The sequence below is a fragment of the Natrix helvetica genome, assembly GCF_964273705.1.
Source record: "Natrix helvetica genome assembly, chromosome: 4".
NCBI lineage: Eukaryota > Metazoa > Chordata > Lepidosauria > Squamata > Natricidae > Natrix > Natrix helvetica.
The window spans coordinates 172,487,337-172,513,718 of record NC_138550.1 but is presented as its reverse complement, the minus strand read 5'-3'; the positions used below and the strand labels follow the sequence as shown (position 1 = coordinate 172,513,718).

Genomic DNA, 26,382 nt, shown 5'->3' with positions numbered 1-26,382 from the left:
AAACTTTATTTGTTGCCTCAGTACCCGAAGTTGGCAGGGCAAGATGGCACACTTCCGTTGTCTTCATGAAAGGTGAACTTGACTCCACCTCTTAGCTTCAGGCTTCCGGTCTTTGTCTCCGTGTTATTTGGATAATTCTCTTGTGGATTGTTTGCTTTTGAACTTCTTGGAGTGAAAAACATCTGTTCCCTGCCAGGGTGATTAGAGAGTTCCCTTTTGCCTGGTCTCTCTACCCCCCGGACTCCCTTGGCTGCTCTACCACTCTGACTGATTCTTCTGTATACTGACTGGACTCTTTATTACTAACAATGACATCTAAAAGACCACATCCTGGAAAGTCTGGCTTTGCTGCCTCTGCCCCGACATCTGCAACCTGAAGTCCGAGCACACAATCAACATTGACAGCCTTTAAACAAGTTAAAACTACGGACTTGGAGTTTCATCAAATGTTTCAGCAAATTCTACAGGGACAAGAGGAAATAAAGAAACAACTGAAGGACATGAAAGAAGAAATTAGAGGGAACCAGGAAAAAATTAATAAGAACTCACAGAGACTGGATCTCTTGGAGCAGGGGGCGGCTGAGATGAGGGGTGGGGGTGGAGGGCGTGCAAAAGGGAAACAAAGAGCTTGACACCCAACAAATGAAAATAGAGTTTGAGAGAATGTCCTCTTATCTTAGGTTTCAGAATGTGATGGAGACAGATGATGAAAACATTAGGGACATCATGACAACTATCTTGGCTGAGTATACTCAGAAAGAAAAACAACAGATGGGGTGGGAAATAGACCTGGTTTATAGAGTGAACTCCGCATATGCTAGAACACACAATGTCCCCAGGGAGGTACACATTAAATTTCTTAGAAAAAGCACAAGAGATGAAATTCTGAATACACAAAGGGGACAAGCCCTGATATACAAAGATAAGGAGATAACCATACTGAAACAGATCCCCAAGAAAGTGAGGGAGAAAAGAAAATATTATTCGCAATTGGCGAATAAATTATACCAGAAGGGGGTGTGGTTTCGTTGGTTGCTGCCTGAAGGTATGTTAATATTCTGGGAGGAGACAAGGGTCAGAATTAATACACCCATAGAGGCGCAGGCCTTTATGGAAAAAAATAAATTACTCCTAGAAAAACCAGAAGACATCCCAGTGGATGCACAAGGGGCGACATCAAGAAAGCTCAGATCACACAAATAAGTAAGAAAATCCACATGACATAAATTGATCGAAATTACTAATGAATCTACCACACTGACTATATGTTATTATATAATATTTGAATGCTATGCAAATGTACACCATGAGTCTGGAGGGGGGGTATACCTACCACAGTTTGCGGCTGCCACAATTTGTAACTTTCCCCATACCTTTTCCTTTTGTAAAACACCAAAAAACCAATAAAACTTTGTTTTTTTTTTAAAAAAAAGCAATTTTAACACATTTTCTTTCTTTTTATTGCCAGTAGAAACAGACCGGTCCACTAACCGAGATCCATGTAGCCAAGTTGCAGCAGAATTGGAGTCGTACCCAGTTAATCCCCCTCCCCCTCCCAAATCCTCTACTGAAGGATATGATTCACCTTGAACCCTCCCATCTCTGGGGCTGTCCAAATGGCTCCCCAGCCCTGTAAGCAGTTCTGAGCAGGGAGCCATCATTTTGCCTCCTGCAGGAACTGATTGTGTGCGTGTGTGCGTGTGTGTATGTGTACGTGCACGTGCACACCCAACAACGAGATGACTGGAGAGCATTCCCTGGGAACCCGAGGGAGAAATCCCACTGCCCACCCAAGCCAGATGGAGCAGCAGAGGAGCGAGAGGCGAAAGGGATGGCAGCCAGAGAGGCTGCGCTTGGTGGGGGTGGTGGGAGGCTCCTGGGTGGACGAGAGAGAAAAGAATCAGCTCCAGCAAGATGCTCTATTGCTTATAGGTCTTCCCCTTGGTCCTGCCTCCCTTTTCAATGCACAGCCCTTTTCTTGGTTTTTGGCTTCTCCTGCTGGCTTTCTGCCTCTTCCAGCAGGCCAGTGATTGTGCTTATCAAGTCCTCAATGAGTAAAGTCCCCGCCCTGTATAGTTCAAGGAGCTCCTGCCTTTTATCCTGAGGGACATATTTAGAAAAGAGGAGATCCAGAACACACATGCGCTGCCCCTTATATTCTCCCACCGTCACGGGGACCAGAGTGGTCCTCAAAGTCTTCTTCAATTGCAGCTGCTGAGCCTGGGACGCACTGTTATCTGCTGCCGTGGAATCGGGGCTGCCGCCTGTTGACCAGTCTCTGCTTGGCCTCTCTTTCACCCCCTCATCTGAGTGGATGATGCCAGTCACCGCTGACTCCATCTGATCAAGGGTGAGATCGCCCAACTGATAGAGCTGCAACAGTTCCTTCCTTTTCTCCTGGGAAATGTACTGAGAATGCAGCAGATCCCACAATGAGGCTTCTTTTCCATGGAACTCGGCAACCGGGAAATTTAACAATCGAGACTTTAAAGCACTCTGTGAGTGAAATGTGCTTTCTGCAAAAGACTCCAAAGAGGCTTGAGGAAAGGAAATGTATCCCAGTGAAGACTCGCAAAAGACAGAAGCCGCATTGCTTGAGGTCCCCATTTGTGAAACCGCAGTAGACATCACCCGGCCAGCTGCTGGGACACTACCTGTCAAATCTCGAGATTTGAGGAGACTAATTTCCTCACTGATCTTAGACACACACCTGAAAAAGAAAGGATCCCAGATGGACGTTTTCTGGTCCTGGATATCACGGACAATGTCATTGATATTCTCCAACTCCAAAGTGTACTGAAAAAGGTCATACTGTGAAGGATGCTGATTTACTGATTTCATTTCCTCCATCTTATTCACAATGGCAGTGACCACGGTCTCCATCTGATCAATGGTGAGGATGCCCGATTGGTACAGTTGTAGAAGCTCCTTCCTTTTCTCCTCAGGGATGTACTTGGAATGAAGTAACTCCCACACCGACACTTTACGCCCATGAAATGCCACAGCGCTGACCTCCACCTTCCGGGACTTCAGAGCCTCCTCTTTCCCCAGGTCGGCAGCATCCTCTTCCCCCTCGTCTTTGGTGTCTTCAGCCTCGGCACTTGAGCTGGATGTGTGGAAGTCCGTGGGAAGATGACGTTCGCTGCTTGTGACCCTGGGAAGGCGGTCGGTGAGAATCTTTGTGAGCTCGTCAAGGGGGAGGCTGCCCTTCCTGTATCTGCTCAGAAGCTCTTCCCGTTGGTGCTCTGTGAAGCACTCGGAGAACAGAATGTCCCAAGCGGAGAACTGTTGGTCAGTGGAAGGTCCTGGGAGGAGCTGAGAGCGCAGGGCGCTTTCCCAATTTGCCGGGTCTAAGGAGGAATCCCTCAGAGCCTGGTGATCTGCCACCGCCTCTTGATCTGGGCTCCGCACCTTCACATCGAGCTTCCTGCCAGTGGCTTCCTTTTTGGCAACCAAGGCGTGGAGGACGATGCTGAGCCGCTCCGTTGACAGCAGCCCACTTTTGTACAAGTCCAGTAACTCTGTCCTCTTCTCCTCAGAAATGTTGTTTGAGAAGAGCAGGTCCCACAGAGTGACCCTCTGCCCTTGGCAGTTGCCTGCAGGCATATCCATGGTCGTGGACTCGAGGGTCTTCATCCAGGGCTCTTCAAGGCGCGGTTGATCCGTGGCATCATCTTCTTTCGTGGTTGGTTGGTTGGGAGCTTCTTTGTGACCGATGGGCCTGGCGCTCTTTTCCTCTGCCTCGGTGACGATGGCGATGAGGACTTGGGTGAGGCGCTCAAGTGTCATGGTGCCTGCTTTGTGCTGCCTCAGCAAGTCCTGCCTCTTGGACGGAAGGATGTATCTGGAGAAGAGGAGGTCCCACACAGAAACCTCTTGGTCCTGGAACAGACCCACGCCGATCTGGGTCTTGGCCACCTGCAAAGCCTTCCTGGTCTCCTCGTTGAGGGAAGAGGAGAAGCAGCCTTTGTCCATGACGTGGAGCAGCAGCAAACCAGTTTCTGGATCGGGCAGGCACCGCTGCAGAAGCTGCAGGTAAGTGAGGTTTTCGTGTGTGTTTGGGTCAAAGAAGCCCTTGGTGTCGTCGGTGGGATCAGAGAGGATCCGGTTCATTTCCTCATCAAAGTAGCCCCGCTTGTACGCTACTTCCACAGGGAGGCGGTGACTGTGCACAGGATCGATGATGCCCCCCGTGGCAATCTGGGCTTCCAGCAGGCGGATCCCATGCTCTTTGACTATGAGACCTTTATTCATGGCCTGGAAGAGGGAGAGTTTGTTTCCTGTATAGGGGTCCTTATATCCAGTCACAGCCCTCTCTGCAGAGCAAAGCTTCTCCCGCAGCTCGGCCCCCACCAGTTCAACGGAGACAGCATCATCGACAGAGAGTTTCTTATTCCCCAGGGGGTCGGTGACAAAGCCTGTGGCGGCCTGTGCCTCCAGCAACACCAGGGCCGTGCCTGGCCTCAGAATGCCTTTCCACATGGCCTGGTAGATGGTCATCTTCTCTGACTTGGAAGGGTCTGTCCTGGATGGCACCAGCACTCCAGCGATGCAGCTGTTGCCTTCCAGGTACCTCTTCACTGAATCCATCTCGGTGACCTCTTCCACCGTCTTGGTGCCTTGCGCGAGGTCGGAGAGCGTGGCTTGGTTGATGATGCGGGAGTCAAACAGTTCTGAGGCCGACACCTGCTTCCTCAGCCCCGAGAACTTCAGCTGGTTTCCCTTCTCTTCCATCTCTTCCATCAGGGTGGTGAGAATTTGGACTAGCTCTCCTGGGGCCACAGACCTCTCTTGGTACTTCTGCAGCAGCTCCTGGCACTTGGCTGCAGTCACGTACTTGGAGAAGAGGAGCTCCCACGTGGATCGCCTGGAGCCTTGAAACTCACCCACAGGCACATCGATGGTCACCTGTCGCAAGGTGCGTTCCAGTTCGTTGTGCTGGGAGGGAAGTGTGGCTTCCTCTCCTGGGGAAAACGCCCTGTCCTTGGCGTGAAGCGAGATCAGGGTGGCGATCATTTCCTGAATCGTCAAGGATCCCAATCGGTATTTCATCAGCAGCTCCTCTCTTTGGCTTTCTGGAATGCTTTGGGAGAAGAGGAGTTCCCAGACGGAGATTCTCTGTCCTTGGAACTCGCCAACCTGCAGGGTCACGGTCTGGTTACGCAAGAGACCCTCCCAGGGGCCAGGAGACAAGGGAGCATGGGATGGTTCTCTCCTTTTCATTTCCTCTGTCTTATTGATGATGGCGGTGACCACGGTCTCCATCTGGTCAATGGTGAGGATGCCCGATCGGTACAGTTGTAGAAGCTCCTTCCTTTTCTCCTCAGGGATGTACTTGGAATGAAGTAACTCCCACACCGACACTTTACGCCCATGAAATGCCGCAGCGCTGACCTCCACCTTCCGGGACTTCAGAGCCTCCTCTTTCCCCAGGTCGGCAGCATCCTCTTCCCCCTCGTCTTTGGTGTCTTCAGCCTCGGCACTTGAGCTGGATGTGTGGAAGTCCGTGGGAAGATGACGTTCGCTGCTTGTGACCCTGGGAAGGCGGTCGGTGAGAATCTTTGTGAGCTCGTCAAGGGGGAGGCTGCCCTTCCTGTATCTGCTCAGAAGCTCTTCCCGTTGGTGCTCTGTGAAGCACTCGGAGAACAGAATGTCCCAAGCGGAGAACTGTTGGTCAGCGGAAGGTCCTGGGAGGAGCTGAGAGCGCAGGGCGCTTTCCCAATTTGCCGGGTCTAAGGAGGAATCCCTCAGAGCCTGGTGATCTGCCACCGCCTCTTGATCTGGGCTCCTCACCTTCACATCGAGCTTCCTGCCAGTGGCTTCCTTTTTGGCAACCAAGGCGTGGAGGACGATGCTGAGCCGCTCCGTTGACAGCAGCCCACTTTTGTACAAGTCCAGTAACTCTGTCCTCTTCTCCTCAGAAATGTTGTTTGAGAAGAGCAGGTCCCACAGAGTGACCCTCTGCCCTTGGCAGTTGCCTGCAGGCATATCCATGGTCGTGGACTCGAGGGTCTTCATCCAGGGCTCTTCAAGGCGTGGTTGATCCGTGGCATCATCTTCTTTCGTGGTTGGTTGGTTGGGAGCTTCTTTGTGACCGATGGGCCTGGCGCTCTTTTCCTCTGCCTCGGTGACGATGGCGATGAGGACTTGGGTGAGGCGCTCAAGTGTCATGGTGCCTGCTTTGTGCTGCCTCAGCAAGTCCTGCCTCTTGGACGGAAGGATGTATCTGGAGAAGAGGAGGTCCCACACAGAAACCTCTTGGTCCTGGAACAGACCCACGCCGATCTGGGTCTTGGCCGCCTGCAAAGCCTTCCTGGTCTCCTCGTTGAGGGAAGAGGAGAAGCAGCCTTTGTCCATGACGTGGAGCAGCAGCAAACCAGTTTCTGGATCGGGCAGGCACCGCTGCAGAAGCTGCAGGTAAGTGAGGTTTTCGTGTGTGTTTGGGTCAAAGAAGCCCTTGGTGTCGTCGGTGGGATCAGAGAGGATCCGGTTCATTTCCTCATCAAAGTAGCCCCGCTTGTACGCTACTTCCACAGGGAGGCGGTGACTGTGCACAGGATCGATGATGCCCCCCGTGGCAATCTGGGCTTCCAGCAGGCGGATCCCATGCTCTTTGACTATGAGACCTTTCTTCATGGCCTGGAAGAGGGAGAGTTTGTTTCCTGTATAGGGGTCCTTATATCCAGTCACAGCCCTCTCTGCAGAGCAAAGCTTCTCCCGCAGGTCGGCCCCCACCAGTTCAACGGAGACAGCATCATCGACAGAGAGTTTCTTATTCCCCAGGGGGTCGGTGACAAAGCCTGTGGCGGCCTGTGCCTCCAGCAACACCAGGGCCGTGCCTGGCCTCAGAATGCCTTTCCACATGGCCTGGTAGATGGTCATCTTCTCTGACTTGGAAGGGTCTGTCCTGGATGGCACCAGCACTCCAGCGATGCAGCTGTTGCCTTCCAGGTACCTCTTCACTGAATCCATCTCGGTGACCTCTTCCACCGTCTTGGTGCCTTGCGCGAGGTCGGAGAGCGTGGCTTGGTTGATGATGCGGGAGTCAAACAGTTCTGAGGCCGACACCTGCTTCCTCAGCCCCGAGAACTTCAGCTGGTTTCCCTTCTCTTCCATCTCTTCCATCAGGGTGGTGAGAATTTGGACTAGCTCTCCTGGGGCCACAGACCTCTCTTGGTACTTCTGCAGCAGCTCCTGGCGCTTGGCTGCAGTCACGTACTTGGAGAAGAGGAGCTCCCACGTGGATCGCCTGGAGCCTTGAAACTCACCCACAGGCACATCTATGGTCACCTGTCGCAAGGTGCGTTCCAGTTCGTTGTGCTGGGAGGGAAGTGTGGCTTCCTCTCCTGGGGAAAACGCCCTGTCCTTGGCGTGAAGCGAGATCAGGGTGGCGATCATTTCCTGAATCGTCAAGGATCCCAATCGGTATTTCATCAGCAGCTCCTCTCTTTGGCTTTCTGGAATGCTTTGGGAGAAGAGGAGTTCCCAGACGGAGATTCTCTGTCCTTGGAACTCGCCAACCTGCAGGGTCACGGTCTGGTTACGCAAGAGACCCTCCCAGGGGCCAGGAGACAAGGGAGCATGGGATGGTTCTCTCCTTTTCATTTCCTCTGTCTTATTGATGATGGCGGTGACCACGGTCTCCATCTGGTCAATGGTGAGGATGCCCGATCGGTACAGTTGTAGAAGCTCCTTCCTTTTCTCCTCAGGGATGTACTTGGAATGAAGTAACTCCCACACCGACACTTTACGCCCATGAAATGCCGCAGCGCTGACCTCCACCTTCCGGGACTTCAGAGCCTCCTCTTTCCCCAGGTCGGCAGCATCCTCTTCCCCCTCGTCTTTGGTGTCTTCAGCCTCGGCACTTGAGCTGGATGTGTGGAAGTCCGTGGGAAGATGACGTTCGCTGCTTGTGACCCTGGGAAGGCGGTCGGTGAGAATCTTTGTGAGCTCCTCAAGGGGGAGGCTGCCCTTCCTGTATCTGCTCAGAAGCTCTTCCCGTTGGTGCTCTGTGAAGCACTCGGAGAACAGAATGTCCCAAGCGGAGAACTGTTGGTCAGCGGAAGGTCCTGGGAGGAGCTGAGAGCGCAGGGCGCTTTCGCAATTTGCCGGGTCTAAGGAGGAATCCCTCAGAGCCTGGTGATCTGCCACCGCCTCTTGATCTGGGCTCCTCACCTTCACATCGAGCTTCCTGCCAGTGGCTTCCTTTTTGGCAACCAAGGCGTGGAGGACGATGCTGAGCCGCTCCGTTGACAGCAGCCCACTTTTGTACAAGTCCAGTAACTCTGTCCTCTTCTCCTCAGAAATGTTGTTTGAGAAGAGCAGGTCCCACAGAGTGACCCTCTGCCCTTGGCAGTTGCCTGCAGGCATATCCATGGTCGTGGACTCGAGGGTCTTCATCCAGGGCTCTTCAAGGCGTGGTTGATCCGTGGAATCATCTTCTTTCGTGGTTGGTTGGTTGGGAGCTTCTTTGTGACCGATGGGCCTGGCGCTCTTTTCCTCTGCCTCGGTGACGATGGCGATGAGGACTTGGGTGAGGCGCTCAAGTGTCATGGTGCCTGCTTTGTGCTGCCTCAGCAAGTCCTGCCTCTTGGACGGAAGGATGTATCTGGAGAAGAGGAGGTCCCACACAGAAACCTCTTGGTCCTGGAACAGACCCACGCCGATCTGGGTCTTGGCCGCCTGCAAAGCCTTCCTGGTCTCCTCGTTGAGGGAAGAGGAGAAGCAGCCTTTGTCCATGACGTGGAGCAGCAGCAAACCAGTTTCTGGATCGGGCAGGCACCGCTGCAGAAGCTGCAGGTAAGTGAGGTTTTCGTGTGTGTTTGGGTCAAAGAAGCCCTTGGTGTCGTCGGTGGGATCAGAGAGGATCCGGTTCATTTCCTCATCAAAGTAGCCCCGCTTGTACGCTACTTCCACAGGGAGGCGGTGACTGTGCACAGGATCGATGATGCCCCCCGTGGCAATCTGGGCTTCCAGCAGGCGGATCCCATGCTCTTTGACTATGAGACCTTTCTTCATGGCCTGGAAGAGGGAGAGTTTGTTTCCTGTATAGGGGTCCTTATATCCAGTCACAGCCCTCTCTGCAGAGCGAAGCTTCTCCCGCAGCTCGGCCCCCACCAGTTCAACGGAGACAGCATCATCGACAGAGAGTTTCTTATTCCCCAGGGGGTCGGTGACAAAGCCTGTGGCGGCCTGTGCCTCCAGCAACACCAGGGCCGTGCCTGGCCTCAGAATGCCTTTCCACATGGCCTGGTAGATGGTCATCTTCTCTGACTTGGAAGGGTCTGTCCTGGATGGCACCAGCACTCCAGCGATGCAGCTGTTGCCTTCCAGGTACCTCTTCACTGAATCCATCTCGGTGACCTCTTCCACCGTCTTGGTGCCTTGCGCGAGGTCGGAGAGCGTGGCTTGGTTGATGATGCGGGAGTCAAACAGTTCTGAGGCCGACACCTGCTTCCTCAGCCCCAAGAACTTCAGCTGGTTTCCCTTCTCTTCCATCTCTTCCATCAGGGTGGTGAGAATTTGGACTAGCTCTCCTGGGGCCACAGACCTCTCTTGGTACTTCTGCAGCAGCTCCTGGCGCTTGGCTGCAGTCACGTACTTGGAGAAGAGGAGCTCCCACGTGGATCGCCTGGAGCCTTGAAACTCACCCACAGGCACATCTATGGTCACCTGTCGCAAGGTGCGTTCCAGTTCGTTGTGCTGGGAGGGAAGTGTGGCTTCCTCTCCTGGGGAAAACGCCCTGTCCTTGGCGTGAAGCGAGATCAGGGTGGCGATCATTTCCTGAATCGTCAAGGATCCCAATCGGTATTTCATCAGCAGCTCCTCTCTTTGGCTTTCTGGAATGCTTTGGGAGAAGAGGAGTTCCCAGACGGAGATTCTCTGTCCTTGGAACTCGCCAACCTGCAGGGTCACGGTCTGGTTACGCAAGAGACCCTCCCAGGGGCCAGGAGACAAGGGAGCATGGGATGGTTCTCTCCTTTTCATTTCCTCTGTCTTATTGATGATGGCGGTGACCACGGTCTCCATCTGGTCAATGGTGAGGATGCCCGATCGGTACAGTTGTAGAAGCTCCTTCCTTTTCTCCTCAGGGATGTACTTGGAATGAAGTAACTCCCACACCGACACTTTACGCCCATGAAATGCCGCAGCGCTGACCTCCACCTTCCGGGACTTCAGAGCCTCCTCTTTCCCCAGGTCGGCAGCATCCTCTTCCCCCTCGTCTTTGGTGTCTTCAGCCTCGGCACTTGAGCTGGATGTGTGGAAGTCCGTGGGAAGATGACGTTCGCTGCTTGTGACCCTGGGAAGGCGGTCGGTGAGAATCTTTGTGAGCTCCTCAAGGGGGAGGCTGCCCTTCCTGTATCTGCTCAGAAGCTCTTCCCGTTGGTGCTCTGTGAAGCACTCGGAGAACAGAATGTCCCAAGCGGAGAACTGTTGGTCAGCGGAAGGTCCTGGGAGGAGCTGAGAGCGCAGGGCGCTTTCGCAATTTGCCGGGTCTAAGGAGGAATCCCTCAGAGCCTGGTGATCTGCCACCGCCTCTTGATCTGGGCTCCTCACCTTCACATCGAGCTTCCTGCCAGTGGCTTCCTTTTTGGCAACCAAGGCGTGGAGGACGATGCTGAGCCGCTCCGTTGACAGCAGCCCACTTTTGTACAAGTCCAGTAACTCTGTCCTCTTCTCCTCAGAAATGTTGTTTGAGAAGAGCAGGTCCCACAGAGTGACCCTCTGCCCTTGGCAGTTGCCTGCAGGCATATCCATGGTCGTGGACTCGAGGGTCTTCATCCAGGGCTCTTCAAGGCGTGGTTGATCCGTGGAATCATCTTCTTTCGTGGTTGGTTGGTTGGGAGCTTCTTTGTGACCGATGGGCCTGGCGCTCTTTTCCTCTGCCTCGGTGACGATGGCGATGAGGACTTGGGTGAGGCGCTCAAGTGTCATGGTGCCTGCTTTGTGCTGCCTCAGCAAGTCCTGCCTCTTGGACGGAAGGATGTATCTGGAGAAGAGGAGGTCCCACACAGAAACCTCTTGGTCCTGGAACAGACCCACGCCGATCTGGGTCTTGGCCGCCTGCAAAGCCTTCCTGGTCTCCTCGTTGAGGGAAGAGGAGAAGCAGCCTTTGTCCATGACGTGGAGCAGCAGCAAACCAGTTTCTGGATCGGGCAGGCACCGCTGCAGAAGCTGCAGGTAAGTGAGGTTTTCGTGTGTGTTTGGGTCAAAGAAGCCCTTGGTGTCGTCGGTGGGATCAGAGAGGATCCGGTTCATTTCCTCATCAAAGTAGCCCCGCTTGTACGCTACTTCCACAGGGAGGCGGTGACTGTGCACAGGATCGATGATGCCCCCCGTGGCAATCTGGGCTTCCAGCAGGCGGATCCCATGCTCTTTGACTATGAGACCTTTCTTCATGGCCTGGAAGAGGGAGAGTTTGTTTCCTGTATAGGGGTCCTTATATCCAGTCACAGCCCTCTCTGCAGAGCAAAGCTTCTCCCGCAGCTCGGCCCCCACCAGTTCAACGGAGACAGCATCATCGACAGAGAGTTTCTTATTCCCCAGGGGGTCGGTGACAAAGCCTGTGGCGGCCTGTGCCTCCAGCAACACCAGGGCCGTGCCTGGCCTCAGAATGCCTTTCCACATGGCCTGGTAGATGGTCATCTTCTCTGACTTGGAAGGGTCTGTCCTGGATGGCACCAGCACTCCAGCGATGCAGCTGTTGCCTTCCAGGTACCTCTTCACTGAATCCATCTCGGTGACCTCTTCCACCGTCTTGGTGCCTTGCGCGAGGTCGGAGAGCGTGGCTTGGTTGATGATGCGGGAGTCAAACAGTTCTGAGGCCGACACCTGCTTCCTCAGCCCCGAGAACTTCAGCTGGTTTCCCTTCTCTTCCATCTCTTCCATCAGGGTGGTGAGAATTTGGACTAGCTCTCCTGGGGCCACAGACCTCTCTTGGTACTTCTGCAGCAGCTCCTGGCGCTTGGCTGCAGTCACGTACTTGGAGAAGAGGAGCTCCCACGTGGATCGCCTGGAGCCTTGAAACTCACCCACAGGCACATCTATGGTCACCTGTCGCAAGGTGCGTTCCAGTTCGTTGTGCTGGGAGGGAAGTGTGGCTTCCTCTCCTGGGGAAAACGCCCTGTCCTTGGCGTGAAGCGAGATCAGGGTGGCGATCATTTCCTGAATCGTCAAGGATCCCAATCGGTATTTCATCAGCAGCTCCTCTCTTTGGCTTTCTGGAATGCTTTGGGAGAAGAGGAGTTCCCAGACGGAGATTCTCTGTCCTTGGAACTCGCCAACCTGCAGGGTCACGGTCTGGTTACGCAAGAGACCCTCCCAGGGGCCAGGAGACAAGGGAGCATGGGATGGTTCTCTCCTTTTCATTTCATCTGTCTTATTGATGATGGCGGTGACCACGGTCTCCATCTGGTCAATGGTGAGGATGCCCGATCGGTACAGTTGTAGAAGCTCCTTCCTTTTCTCCTCAGGGATGTACTTGGAATGAAGTAACTCCCACACCGACACTTTACGCCCATGAAATGCCGCAGCGCTGACCTCCACCTTCCGGGACTTCAGAGCCTCCTCTTTCCCCAGGTCGGCAGCATCCTCTTCCCCCTCGTCTTTGGTGTCTTCAGCCTCGGCACTTGAGCTGGATGTGTGGAAGTCCGTGGGAAGATGACGTTCGCTGCTTGTGACCCTGGGAAGGCGGTCGGTGAGAATCTTTGTGAGCTCCTCAAGGGGGAGGCTGCCCTTCCTGTATCTGCTCAGAAGCTCTTCCCGTTGGTGCTCTGTGAAGCACTCGGAGAACAGAATGTCCCAAGCGGAGAACTGTTGGTCAGCGGAAGGTCCTGGGAGGAGCTGAGAGCGCAGGGCGCTTTCGCAATTTGCCGGGTCTAAGGAGGAATCCCTCAGAGCCTGGTGATCTGCCACCGCCTCTTGATCTGGGCTCCTCACCTTCACATCGAGCTTCCTGCCAGTGGCTTCCTTTTTGGCAACCAAGGCGTGGAGGACGATGCTGAGCCGCTCCGTTGACAGCAGCCCACTTTTGTACAAGTCCAGTAACTCTGTCCTCTTCTCCTCAGAAATGTTGTTTGAGAAGAGCAGGTCCCACAGAGTGACCCTCTGCCCTTGGCAGTTGCCTGCAGGCATATCCATGGTCGTGGACTCGAGGGTCTTCATCCAGGGCTCTTCAAGGCGTGGTTGATCCGTGGCATCATCTTCTTTCGTGGTTGGTTGGTTGGGAGCTTCTTTGTGACCGATGGGCCTGGCGCTCTTTTCCTCTGCCTCGGTGACGATGGCGATGAGGACTTGGGTGAGGCGCTCAAGTGTCATGGTGCCTGCTTTGTGCTGCCTCAGCAAGTCCTGCCTCTTGGACGGAAGGATGTATCTGGAGAAGAGGAGGTCCCACACAGAAACCTCTTGGTCCTGGAACAGACCCACGCCGATCTGGGTCTTGGCCGCCTGCAAAGCCTTCCTGGTCTCCTCGTTGAGGGAAGAGGAGAAGCAGCCTTTGTCCATGACGTGGAGCAGCAGCAAACCAGTTTCTGGATCGGGCAGGCACCGCTGCAGAAGCTGCAGGTAAGTGAGGTTTTCGTGTGTGTTTGGGTCAAAGAAGCCCTTGGTGTCGTCGGTGGGATCAGAGAGGATCCGGTTCATTTCCTCATCAAAGTAGCCCCGCTTGTACGCTACTTCCACAGGGAGGCGGTGACTGTGCACAGGATCGATGATGCCCCCCGTGGCAATCTGGGCTTCCAGCAGGCGGATCCCATGCTCTTTGACTATGAGACCTTTCTTCATGGCCTGGAAGAGGGAGAGTTTGTTTCCTGTATAGGGGTCCTTATATCCAGTCACAGCCCTCTCTGCAGAGCGAAGCTTCTCCCGCAGCTCGGCCCCCACCAGTTCAACGGAGACAGCATCATCGACAGAGAGTTTCTTATTCCCCAGGGGGTCGGTGACAAAGCCTGTGGCGGCCTGTGCCTCCAGCAACACCAGGGCCGTGCCTGGCCTCAGAATGCCTTTCCACATGGCCTGGTAGATGGTCATCTTCTCTGACTTGGAAGGGTCTGTCCTGGATGGCACCAGCACTCCAGCGATGCAGCTGTTGCCTTCCAGGTACCTCTTCACTGAATCCATCTCGGTGACCTCTTCCACCGTCTTGGTGCCTTGCGCGAGGTCGGAGAGCGTGGCTTGGTTGATGATGCGGGAGTCAAACAGTTCTGAGGCCGACACCTGCTTCCTCAGCCCCAAGAACTTCAGCTGGTTTCCCTTCTCTTCCATCTCTTCCATCAGGGTGGTGAGAATTTGGACTAGCTCTCCTGGGGCCACAGACCTCTCTTGGTACTTCTGCAGCAGCTCCTGGCGCTTGGCTGCAGTCACGTACTTGGAGAAGAGGAGCTCCCACGTGGATCGCCTGGAGCCTTGAAACTCACCCACAGGCACATCTATGGTCACCTGTCGCAAGGTGCGTTCCAGTTCGTTGTGCTGGGAGGGAAGTGTGGCTTCCTCTCCTGGGGAAAACGCCCTGTCCTTGGCGTGAAGCGAGATCAGGGTGGCGATCATTTCCTGAATCGTCAAGGATCCCAATCGGTATTTCATCAGCAGCTCCTCTCTTTGGCTTTCTGGAATGCTTTGGGAGAAGAGGAGTTCCCAGACGGAGATTCTCTGTCCTTGGAACTCGCCAACCTGCAGGGTCACGGTCTGGTTACGCAAGAGACCCTCCCAGGGGCCAGGAGACAAGGGAGCATGGGATGGTTCTCTCCTTTTCATTTCCTCTGTCTTATTGATGATGGCGGTGACCACGGTCTCCATCTGGTCAATGGTGAGGATGCCCGATCGGTACAGTTGTAGAAGCTCCTTCCTTTTCTCCTCAGGGATGTACTTGGAATGAAGTAACTCCCACACCGACACTTTACGCCCATGAAATGCCGCAGCGCTGACCTCCACCTTCCGGGACTTCAGAGCCTCCTCTTTCCCCAGGTCGGCAGCATCCTCTTCCCCCTCGTCTTTGGTGTCTTCAGCCTCGGCACTTGAGCTGGATGTGTGGAAGTCCGTGGGAAGATGACGTTCGCTGCTTGTGACCCTGGGAAGGCGGTCGGTGAGAATCTTTGTGAGCTCCTCAAGGGGGAGGCTGCCCTTCCTGTATCTGCTCAGAAGCTCTTCCCGTTGGTGCTCTGTGAAGCACTCGGAGAACAGAATGTCCCAAGCGGAGAACTGTTGGTCAGCGGAAGGTCCTGGGAGGAGCTGAGAGCGCAGGGCGCTTTCGCAATTTGCCGGGTCTAAGGAGGAATCCCTCAGAGCCTGGTGATCTGCCACCGCCTCTTGATCTGGGCTCCTCACCTTCACATCGAGCTTCCTGCCAGTGGCTTCCTTTTTGGCAACCAAGGCGTGGAGGACGATGCTGAGCCGCTCCGTTGACAGCAGCCCACTTTTGTACAAGTCCAGTAACTCTGTCCTCTTCTCCTCAGAAATGTTGTTTGAGAAGAGCAGGTCCCACAGAGTGACCCTCTGCCCTTGGCAGTTGCCTGCAGGCATATCCATGGTCGTGGACTCGAGGGTCTTCATCCAGGGCTCTTCAAGGCGTGGTTGATCCGTGGCATCATCTTCTTTCGTGGTTGGTTGGTTGGGAGCTTCTTTGTGACCGATGGGCCTGGCGCTCTTTTCCTCTGCCTCGGTGACGATGGCGATGAGGACTTGGGTGAGGCGCTCAAGTGTCATGGTGCCTGCTTTGTGCTGCCTCAGCAAGTCCTGCCTCTTGGACGGAAGGATGTATCTGGAGAAGAGGAGGTCCCACACAGAAACCTCTTGGTCCTGGAACAGACCCACGCCGATCTGGGTCTTGGCCGCCTGCAAAGCCTTCCTGGTCTCCTCGTTGAGGGAAGAGGAGAAGCAGCCTTTGTCCATGACGTGGAGCAGCAGCAAACCAGTTTCTGGATCGGGCAGGCACCGCTGCAGAAGCTGCAGGTAAGTGAGGTTTTCGTGTGTGTTTGGGTCAAAGAAGCCCTTGGTGTCGTCGGTGGGATCAGAGAGGATCCGGTTCATTTCCTCATCAAAGTAGCCCCGCTTGTACGCTACTTCCACAGGGAGGCGGTGACTGTGCACAGGATCGATGATGCCCCCCGTGGCAATCTGGGCTTCCAGCAGGCGGATCCCATGCTCTTTGACTATGAGACCTTTCTTCATGGCCTGGAAGAGGGAGAGTTTGTTTCCTGTATAGGGGTCCTTATATCCAGTCACAGCCCTCTCTGCAGAGCAAAGCTTCTCCCGCAGCTCGGCCCCCACCAGTTCAACGGAGACAGCATCATCGACAGAGAGTTTCTTATTCCCCAGGGGGTCGGTGACAAAGCCTGTGGCGGCCTGTGCCTCCAGCAACACCAGGGCCGTGCCTGGCCTCAGAATGCCTTTCCACATGGCCTGGTAGATGGTCATCTTCTCTGACTTGGAAGGGTCTGTCCTGGATGGCACCAGCACTCCAGCGATGCAGCTGTTGCCTTCCAGGTACCTCTTCACTGAATCCATCTCGGTGACCTCTTCCACCGTCTTGGTGCCTTGCGCGAGGTCGGAGAGCGTGGCTTGGTTGATGATGCGGGAGTCAAACAGTTCTGAGGCCGACACCTGCTTCCTCAGCCCCAAGAACTTCAGCTGGTTTCCCTTCTCTTCCATCTCTTCCATCAGGGTGGTGAGAATTTGGACTAGCTCTCCTGGGGCCACAGACCTCTCTTGGTACTTCTGCAGCAGCTCCTGGCGCTTGGCTGCAGTCACGTACTTGGAGAAGAGGAGCTCCCACGTGGATCGCCTGGAGCCTTGAAACTCACCCACAGGCACATCTATGGTCACCTGTCGCAAGGTGCGTTCCAGTTCGTTGTGCTGGGAGGGAAGTGTGGCTTCCTCTCCTGGGGAAAACGCCCTGTCCTTGGCGTGAAGCGAGATCAGGGTGGCGATCATTTCCTGAATCGTCAAGGATCCCAATCGGTATTTCATCAGCAGCTCCTCTCTTTGGCTTTCTGGAATGCTTTGGGAGAAGAGGAGTTCCCAGACGGAGATTCTCTGTCCTTGGAACTCGCCAACCTGCAGGGTCACGGTCTGGTTACGCAAGAGACCCTCCCAGGGGCCAGGAGACAAGGGAGCATGGGATGGTTCTCTCCTTTTCATTTCCTCTGTCTTATTGATGATGGCGGTGACCACGGTCTCCATCTGGTCAATGGTGAGGATGCCCGATCGGTACAGTTGTAGAAGCTCCTTCCTTTTCTCCTCAGGGATGTACTTGGAATGAAGTAACTCCCACACCGACACTTTACGCCCATGAAATGCCGCAGCGCTGACCTCCACCTTCCGGGACTTCAGAGCCTCCTCTTTCCCCAGGTCGGCAGCATCCTCTTCCCCCTCGTCTTTGGTGTCTTCAGCCTCGGCACTTGAGCTGGATGTGTGGAAGTCCGTGGGAAGATGACGTTCGCTGCTTGTGACCCTGGGAAGGCGGTCGGTGAGAATCTTTGTGAGCTCCTCAAGGGGGAGGCTGCCCTTCCTGTATCTGCTCAGAAGCTCTTCCCGTTGGTGCTCTGTGAAGCACTCGGAGAACAGAATGTCCCAAGCGGAGAACTGTTGGTCAGCGGAAGGTCCTGGGAGGAGCTGAGAGCGCAGGGCGCTTTCGCAATTTGCCGGGTCTAAGGAGGAATCCCTCAGAGCCTGGTGATCTGCCACCGCCTCTTGATCTGGGCTCCTCACCTTCACATCGAGCTTCCTGCCAGTGGCTTCCTTTTTGGCAACCAAGGCGTGGAGGACGATGCTGAGCCGCTCCGTTGACAGCAGCCCACTTTTGTACAAGTCCAGTAACTCTGTCCTCTTCTCCTCAGAAATGTTGTTTGAGAAGAGCAGGTCCCACAGAGTGACCCTCTGCCCTTGGCAGTTGCCTGCAGGCATATCCATGGTCGTGGACTCGAGGGTCTTCATCCAGGGCTCTTCAAGGCGTGGTTGATCCGTGGAATCATCTTCTTTCGTGGTTGGTTGGTTGGGAGCTTCTTTGTGACCGATGGGCCTGGCGCTCTTTTCCTCTGCCTCGGTGACGATGGCGATGAGGACTTGGGTGAGGCGCTCAAGTGTCATGGTGCCTGCTTTGTGCTGCCTCAGCAAGTCCTGCCTCTTGGACGGAAGGATGTATCTGGAGAAGAGGAGGTCCCACACAGAAACCTCTTGGTCCTGGAACAGACCCACGCCGATCTGGGTCTTGGCCGCCTGCAAAGCCTTCCTGGTCTCCTCGTTGAGGGAAGAGGAGAAGCAGCCTTTGTCCATGACGTGGAGCAGCAGCAAACCAGTTTCTGGATCGGGCAGGCACCGCTGCAGAAGCTGCAGGTAAGTGAGGTTTTCGTGTGTGTTTGGGTCAAAGAAGCCCTTGGTGTCGTCGGTGGGATCAGAGAGGATCCGGTTCATTTCCTCATCAAAGTAGCCCCGCTTGTACGCTACTTCCACAGGGAGGCGGTGACTGTGCACAGGATCGATGATGCCCCCCGTGGCAATCTGGGCTTCCAGCAGGCGGATCCCATGCTCTTTTAAGATTAATTCCTTTTTCATTGCTTGGAAGAGGGAAATAGTTTTTCCTGTGTTTGCATCCTTGTAACCTGTTACGGATCTCTCTGCACTAAGTATCTTTTTCTGTATTTCTTCCCCTACCACGCCAGCTTCAATTGCCTGATTTACAGAGAGTCTCTCATTGGTTAATGGGTTAATGATGAAGCCTGTGGCGGCCTGTGCCTCCAGCAACACCAGGGCCGTCCCTGGCCTCAGTATGCCTTTCCTCATGGCCTGGTAGATGGTCATCTTCTCTGGCTTGGAAGGGTCTGTCCTGGATGGCACCAGTACTCCAGCGATGCAGCTGTTGCCTTCCAGGTACCTCTTCACTGAATTCGTCTGGGCTACATCCTGCACTCTCTCTTTTCCTGCTTCCAAATTGTTCAAAGTTTCTTCATTAATTATGTCTGCCTTTTGAAGTTCAGAAGCTGTGACTTGCCGCCGTAGTCCTTGGAACCATATGTCTTTTCTGTGGTCTTCTCTTTCCTCTATTATCTTCAGTATTTGATTTGTGATACACTTCAGAACTTCAACACCTCCTTCTTTATATTTTTTAATCATTTCTTTCTGCTTTTCTTCTGTAATGTAGTCAGAAGAAAGGAGCTCCCAAAGGGAAATGGCATGTCCTCTGTATTTCCCAAGACCTACATTTATTTTGCAAGATGAGAGGACACGCTTCGTTTTTTCATCCACAAATATATACTCTCTCTTCTTTAATAACGGCAGCAGGTATGCCCCTGTCTTTGCATCTTTGGTGCACCTGAGCAGGAGCTGAGCGTAGGTAATCTTTTCCTGAGTGTTGGGATCTACAAATCCTTTGGGAACAAGCCCCTCATCAGAAAGCAGGATGCAGGTTTCTTCATCCAAGTAGCCCCGTCTGCAAGCCACCTCCACAGGGAGGCGGTGACTGTGTATGGGGTCAATGATGCCCCCCGTGGCCATCTGCGCCTCCAGCAGCCGGAGGGCATAGGCTTTCTCTACCAGTTTACTTTGCATGGCTTGGAAAAGGGAGACTTTGTCTCCTGTGGAGGGGTCGGTGTGTCCAGTAACAGCTTTCTCAGCAAGGAGGAGCGCCTTGTGAAACTCTTCCCCAACCAGTCCAAGAGAGATGGCCTGGTCAACTGAGAATGACTTCTTCTCCAGCAGGTCAGACAGGAGCCCTGTGGCAGCTTGCACCTCTAATAATGGCAGAGCATGTTCTGGGGAGAGAAAGCCTCTCTTCATGGCCTCATAGGCAAGCAGCTTCAGCCCCTCTTCGGCTACCAAGACACCTGCAATGCAGCCTGTTCCCTCCAGGTAGCGCTTCAGGGTGTCCCTCTGGGCAAGCTGTTGCAGAGAAAGGGTCTTCTGGTGCAGTCGGTCCAAAGTCGCCTTGTCAAGGATTTCTGCATTGAAGAGCTCTGCAGCAGAGACCTCTTGCCCCCTCAGCCCCTTCAGCTTCAGCTTCTGGGTTGCCCGTTCCATTTCCTCCACAATGGCAGCGATGGTTCTGCAGAGCTGTGGCAAACTGAGCTTCTCACCCTTGTATTGCCTGACCAGATCTTTCCTCTTCTGTTCATGGATATATGGGGAGCAGAGGAGGCTCCACAGAGAGACCGCTTGGCCTTTATACCGACCGACCTGTACCTGCATAGTTTGCATTCTCAAAAATTCTTTTGTTGCTTCATCAATGTAGAAGTAGGCTTCTCCTCTTCTGACAATCTGCAGCATGTACAGCCCAGTTTCTGAATCTTGGATGCAGCGTTCCAGAAGCTGAAGGTAAGTGAGGTTCTCGTGAGTATTGGGGTCAAAGAATCCTTTGGTATCATCCGTGGGGTCCAAAAGGATGCGGTTCAGGTCTTCATCAAAGTAGCCTCGCTTATATGCAACCTCCACGGGGATGCGGTGGCTGTGCACGGGGTCGATGATGCCCCCCGTAGCAATCTGCGCCTCCAGCAGGCGGATGCCATGGCTCCTCACAATCAGCTCCTGATTCATGGCCTCGAAGAGGGAGATCTGCCCGTTGGTGTAAGGATCCGTGTATCCAGTGACAGCTTTTTCTGCACTCAGCAGCTTCACATGAATTTCTTTTCCAATCAGCCCTGCTGTCATGGCTTCGTCCACAGAGAGCTTCTTGTTTTTCACAGGGTCAATGAGGTACCCTGTGGCTGCCTGGGCCTCCAGCAAGACTAGAGCTGCCCCTGGTCTCAGCAGACCTTGCCTCATGGCTTGATAGAGGCTCATTTTTTCATGATCCGGTTCTATGAGGACCCCTGCAATGAAGTTGCACCCCTCCAGGAAGCACTTGACGGAATCCATCTCGCTGACTTCCTGGACAGTTGTCTTCCCCTGCCTGAGTTCGTCCAGGGTCGTCATGTCTATAAGCTGGGAGTGGAAGAGGTCGCTGGCTGACACCTTCTTCCTTAGGCCTTTGAAGGTGAACCTCTTGCCTTGTTGCTCCGTCTCTTCGATGATATTCTTGATGGATGATGCCATTTCCTGAAGAAGCTCCTTGTGCGCGCCTTTGTATCTCAGCACCAGCTCCCTCCGCTTGGCATCCGGGATGTACTCTGAGTGGAGCAAATCCCAGAGAGAAACCTCTTGCCCTTTAAACCTCCCAGTGCTGATCGAGACGGAGAAAGAGTTTAGCACTTCCACGGCTTGCTGGTCTCCATAGAAAGCTGCCTCTTCAGATAGTGGGAGAAGCCAGAGCCCCGACTCAGTATCCTGGATGCACCTGTCCTTCAGACGCTGATAGGTCAGGCTCTCCTGGGTATTCGGGTCAAAGAAAACCTGGATCTCCTTGCTGTCCTGAGAAAGAGCCATCTGCATTTCTTCATCAATCAAGCCATGCTTGAAGGCCACTCGGAGGGGCAGGTGGTGGCAATGAACAGGGTCAATGATTCCTCCAGTGGCCAGCTGAGCCTGAAGCATGGGGATGCCCACCCTGGCAGGGAGGAGCTCCTTCCTAATAGCCTGGCACACTGAGATTGGTTTCCCCGAGTAGGGGTCAGGGAAGCCAGTCACTGCCCTCTCGGCTTGCAGCAGCTCTTCCATCAGCTCTTCTCCCACAATGCCACTTTTGATGGCATCCTCAACGGCAAACCGCCGATTAGACACCGGGTCCACGATGGAGCCGGTGGCTGCCTGGGTGCTGAGCAGTTGTGCCGCCATCTGTGGCAGGAGGAGCCTTTCCCGCATAGCTTGGTAAATGCCCATTTTTTCTTTGGAGGACTGAAGGAAAACTCCAGCAATGCTTCCTGTGCCCTGCAAGTACGGCTTGACGCTTTCCATCTCGGACACTTCTCTGGGAGATCTCTTGCCCTGGGCCAGTTCAGCAAACACCTTTTCTGAAATTATGCCTGCATCTACGAGCCAGACGGCTGGCACCACACCTCTCAGGCCTTGTAAAGTGACCTGCGTCTTAGCTTTCATCTCTATGTCATTAATAAGCTGCTGGACCAGGCTGACCAGCTGGCGAAGGGAAACTGCTCCAGAGCTGTACTTCTCCAAAAAGTCTGACTTCTGCTCCTCAGTGAAGTAACCGGAATTCAGGAGGTCCCAGAGAGAGACCCCCTTGTCCTCAACGAGAGTCTCCTGAAAGCGCTGCTGGGTCTGCTCTTCAGTGGAGCCAGCAGACACTGTTTGTGCCAGAGGCAAGAGGCGAATGCCTGAATGGGCCTCCTTCAGACACTGGTCCATCAACTGGCTGTAGCTGACCCTTTCTTTCCTGTCCAGCATGTTGAAAGCCTTGGAGTTGCTGTCCGGGTTGGAAAGGGTTTTCCTAAACTCCTCATCCAGGTAGCCATTTTTCTGGGCAAATTCAATGGGGACATAGTGGCCGCTGTGTGGATCAATGACCCCCCCAGTAGCCAGCTGGGCATCCATCAGCTGCCTGGCTTTCCTGTCTGCCAAAAGGCCTTTCTTCATTGCTTGGAAGAGGGAGATGACCTTGCCGGTGAAAGGGTCCCTGTAGCCCGTGACGGCTTCTTCCGCCTGCTGCAAGACCTCATAAAGCTCAGGGCCAACCAGGCCCTTCTTCACTGCATCATCCAGGGAAAGTCTCTGGCTGCTCACAGGATCCATGAGGAATCCAGTGGCTGCTTGAGCCTCCAGCAAGGGCAGAGTTACTCCGGGCACCACCATGTTCCTTCTCATCGCTTCGTAGAGGCTCAGTTTCTCATTGGAAGGCTGCAGCAGAATTCCCCCTATGCTTCCCATGCCATAGAGGTACCTTCGGACTGAATCAAGGCGCAGCACATCTTCTGGGCTCACCGCTCCATCTAGGATCTGCTCCAAGAGGGCCCGGTCAATGATACCTCTCTCCAGCAGGTGGTAAGCGCTGACTTTCCCTCGGATTGCTGGGAACCGGATACAAGCCCATTTCTTCATTTCCTCTTCCAAAGACAGGCAGATCTGCTCCAGGGTGAGCTTCTGGAGGCTGTAGTGGCTGAAGACTTCCTTTCTCTTTCCCTCACTGAAGTACTCCGAGTTCAGCAGATCCCACAAGGAGACTCTTTGTCCTTGGAAGCGCCCGTGTTTGACAAAGAGCCAGGAGTTCCTGAAAGCCTGCTTGGTGGCATCATCCAGGGGTTGAGGCTTCTTGGTGTTGAGTGGCAGAAGGCAGAGGCCTGTGGTGGGCTCCACAAGGCACTTCTCCTTTAACTGCAGGTAAGTTAGGTTCTCCTGCGTGTTTGGATCAAAGAAGCCTTTGGTGTCATCACTGGGATCTGAGAGGATCAGACTCATTTTCTTCTCAAAATAGCCCCTTTTGTAGGCCACTTCCACAGGGAGGCGGTGGCTGTTGACAGGATCGATGATGCCACCGGTGGCAATCTGGGCCTCCAGAAGGCGGATGGCATGTTCTGTGACAATGAGTTCTTTTTTCATTGCCTGGAAAAGGGAGATCTTGTTCCCAGTATAAGGATCCTTATAGCCAGTCACTGCTTTCTCAGCCGCCAGCAACTTGCTATACACATCTGGACCTATGATGTTGCCACGCAAGGCCTCTTCCACGGAATATCTCTCATTGGCCACAGGGTCAATGATGTGTCCTGTGGCCGCCTGAGCCTCCAGAAGGATGAGCGCCGTTCCCGGGCGGAGGAAGCCCTTCCTCTTGGCTTCGTAGATGCTCAGTCTCTCCTGGGAGTCAGGCAGGAGCAACCCACCAATGCTGCCAGTCCCTTCCAAGTACTTCTTCACCGTGGCCATGTTAGTCACCTCTTTGACCGGGGTCTCTCCCTGTGTTAACTTCTCAAATAAGTCTCTGTTGATGATTTCAGAGCTCAGGAGCTGGGCAGGGGTCACCTTTTCTCTCAGGCCTTCAAAGGTGACTTGGGAATCGGCAACAGTTTGCTCCACCATGAGACGGATTTTGTCAGCCAGCTGCTGAGCAGAGAGGGACCCGGAGGAGAATCGCTGGGTAAGAGTTCTCCTCTGCTCTCCGGTCAGGTATTCCGAGAAGAGGAGCTTCCAGAGGGATACGGGCCTTCCCTTGAACCTCCCGGAAGCCACAGACACTGTGGTGTTTTTCAGGGCCAGTTTTGTATTGTGGTCAATGAAGGTATGACTCCTCTTGTGATCTCCAGGAGCAGGCAAGAGGCAGAGCCCGGTATCCGGATCAGAGACGCCCCGCAAGAGCAGCTCCCCATAGGACAACTTCTCCTTTGAGTTGGGCTCAAAGAATCCGCGGGCCTCATCCGTAGGATTGCACAGCAGTTTGTACGTCTCTTCATCCAAGTGGCCCCTCTGCAGGGCCGTCTTTGTAGGAAGCCGGTGATGGGCATGTGGGTCAATGATGCCTCCAGTGGCCAGCTGGGCATCTAGCAGGAAAAGGCCTTGGTTCCTGGGCACCAGGCGTTTCTGCATGGCTTGAAACAAAGAGATGGTCTCCCCTGTATAGGGATCTTTGTATCCCGTGACGGCTCTCTCGGCTGCAGTCAATTTTCCAAAGAGCTCTGGCCCAACAACTCCTGCCCGGACAGCCTCAGCCACCGTTAATTTGGCATTCTTTACAGGGTCAATTAAATAGCCCGAGGCCACCTGAGCCTGCATGAGAATTTCAGCCACGCCAGGAGGGAGGAGGTGCTCCACTAAGGCCTGGTAAAGACTCTTGCATTCATTCGTTGGAAGGACGGCTACTCCAGCGATGCTGGCAATCTCCGATATGGACTGCTGCACCAAATCCATTTCTGCCACTTCCTGCACAGTCACCTCCCCCTTCTGGAGGGCTTCAAAGGTGGTGGAGTCCATGACTCCAGAATCCAGCAGCTCCCGGCTACACACAGCCCCTCTCAGTCCAGGGAAAGAGATCTTGAGAGGCAGCAAGAGCAGGCCTCTGGCTGGGTCTGCAACACACCTCCTAATCAGTTCTGCATAGGGGACCCTCTGGTCGGTATTCGGGTCCCTGAATCCCTGGGCCTCCTCATTGCCTGGGTCAGAGAGGGAGGCACCCAAGGCCTCGTCCAAGTAGCCCCGTGCATAGGCCTCTTGCAGAGGGATGCGATGGCCAGAGACAGGCTCAAGGACCCCTCCGGTGGCTATCTGGGCTTCCAGGAGATGCAGGCCCAGCTTTCTTCCGATCAGCTCTTTCTGGATGGCTTGGTAGAGGGAGATCTTCTCCTCTGTGTAGGGGTCAGGGAAACCCTTCACTGCCCGCTCTGCGCATAGCAACTTCTCCTTCATTTCCAGCCCCGCCAATCCCACCGCCAGGGCCTCCACCACAGGGATGAGCCGCTTGCCTTCCAGGTCAACAATGCCACCTGTGGCTGCCTGGGCTTCCAGCAGGGCCAGGGCAACATCTGGTTGGATCAAGTGGTCCTGGAGAGCTTGTGCCAAGCTCATGGTCTTGCCAGAAGCTTCCACAAAGACTCCTGAGATGCTTCTGATGTTGGTGGTCATTGAACCCGTTGGCTGTGGGGCTTCCATTATTGCTGCTGCTGCTGCTGCTGCTGAGTCTCCTATGATGGTCAGTGAGGTCCTGCAGAGAGAAAAGGAAAACAAGGTTTTAGAGCTGTGGGAGCAGGTGGAAACAAAGAATGGAATGTATGCTGATTGGGACAGCCTTGGTTTTCAGGGTGCTTTATCTAAACTGATGCATTTCTTCTTATTAAGACATTGAGAATATTAACAGTAGAAAGTAACTTGAGGTTTGCTGATTATGAATATTCATGCTTATACTATCTATTACCTATGCATATGTATGACTGATTTTCTCCTCCTTTCCTGAAATGTATGAATGTGAGGACAATCCTTCAGCTTGCAGGAGCCTCTCTCATTATTTTCTGGAGGGAATTCCTTCAGTCCATGGTTAATAAATTAACACTGGGGTGAGCCTTGATTATTAGCTTTTTTAGTTTTGTTTTTGATTTCACAGAAACTGCTTCCAGAGGTGGGATTCACAATCTTTGAGCTGTGGCCAGGGACAACAGCCAGAGCGCCTCCTAGGGCAAGTGTGGAGAGATTGATCCCATGTCCCTGCCTACTGCCACAGAAGGGCACTGCTTAGGAATGTGTGGAAGGCCACATCCTGTTTTGGCTGGGGGGGGGGGGGGGGCTCGCTGAATGCAAGGGGTCCCTTTCCAGGCTGATTCTCAGCTGCCCTGCTGCATGCTTAACTGAGCAATGAGGTGTCCGGAAAGCAAGGGACAACTTGGCTTGGGAGGGGTGAGTTTGAGCTTTCTGTGCTGAAGAATGGAGGCCCTGTTCACACTTCCTTTTTCCTTTTGTCTCCATGAAGTTGCCTAAACTGACCCTGGGCAGGAAGGGAAGAGGGTAACGATGCTCAGGCAGACTCTTATTGGTGGACGTGCGCCCTCACAATCAGACCGGTTGTGCAGCCCACCTCTGCTTTATTGTCAT

At 54.0% G+C, this 26,382-nt stretch overlaps 1 protein-coding gene across 1 annotated transcript; it reads right to left on the bottom strand.

Moving 5' to 3' along the window:
- On the bottom strand, positions 1-26,382 carry EPPK1 (epiplakin 1; the record flags this gene model as incomplete). Its single annotated transcript, XM_081952343.1, has 2 exons — positions 1-25,501; positions 26,366-26,382. 2 exons carry the CDS (start codon positions 26,380-26,382, stop codon positions 1,960-1,962), a joined length of 23,559 nt encoding a protein of 7,852 aa, XP_081808469.1. The 3' UTR covers positions 1-1,959.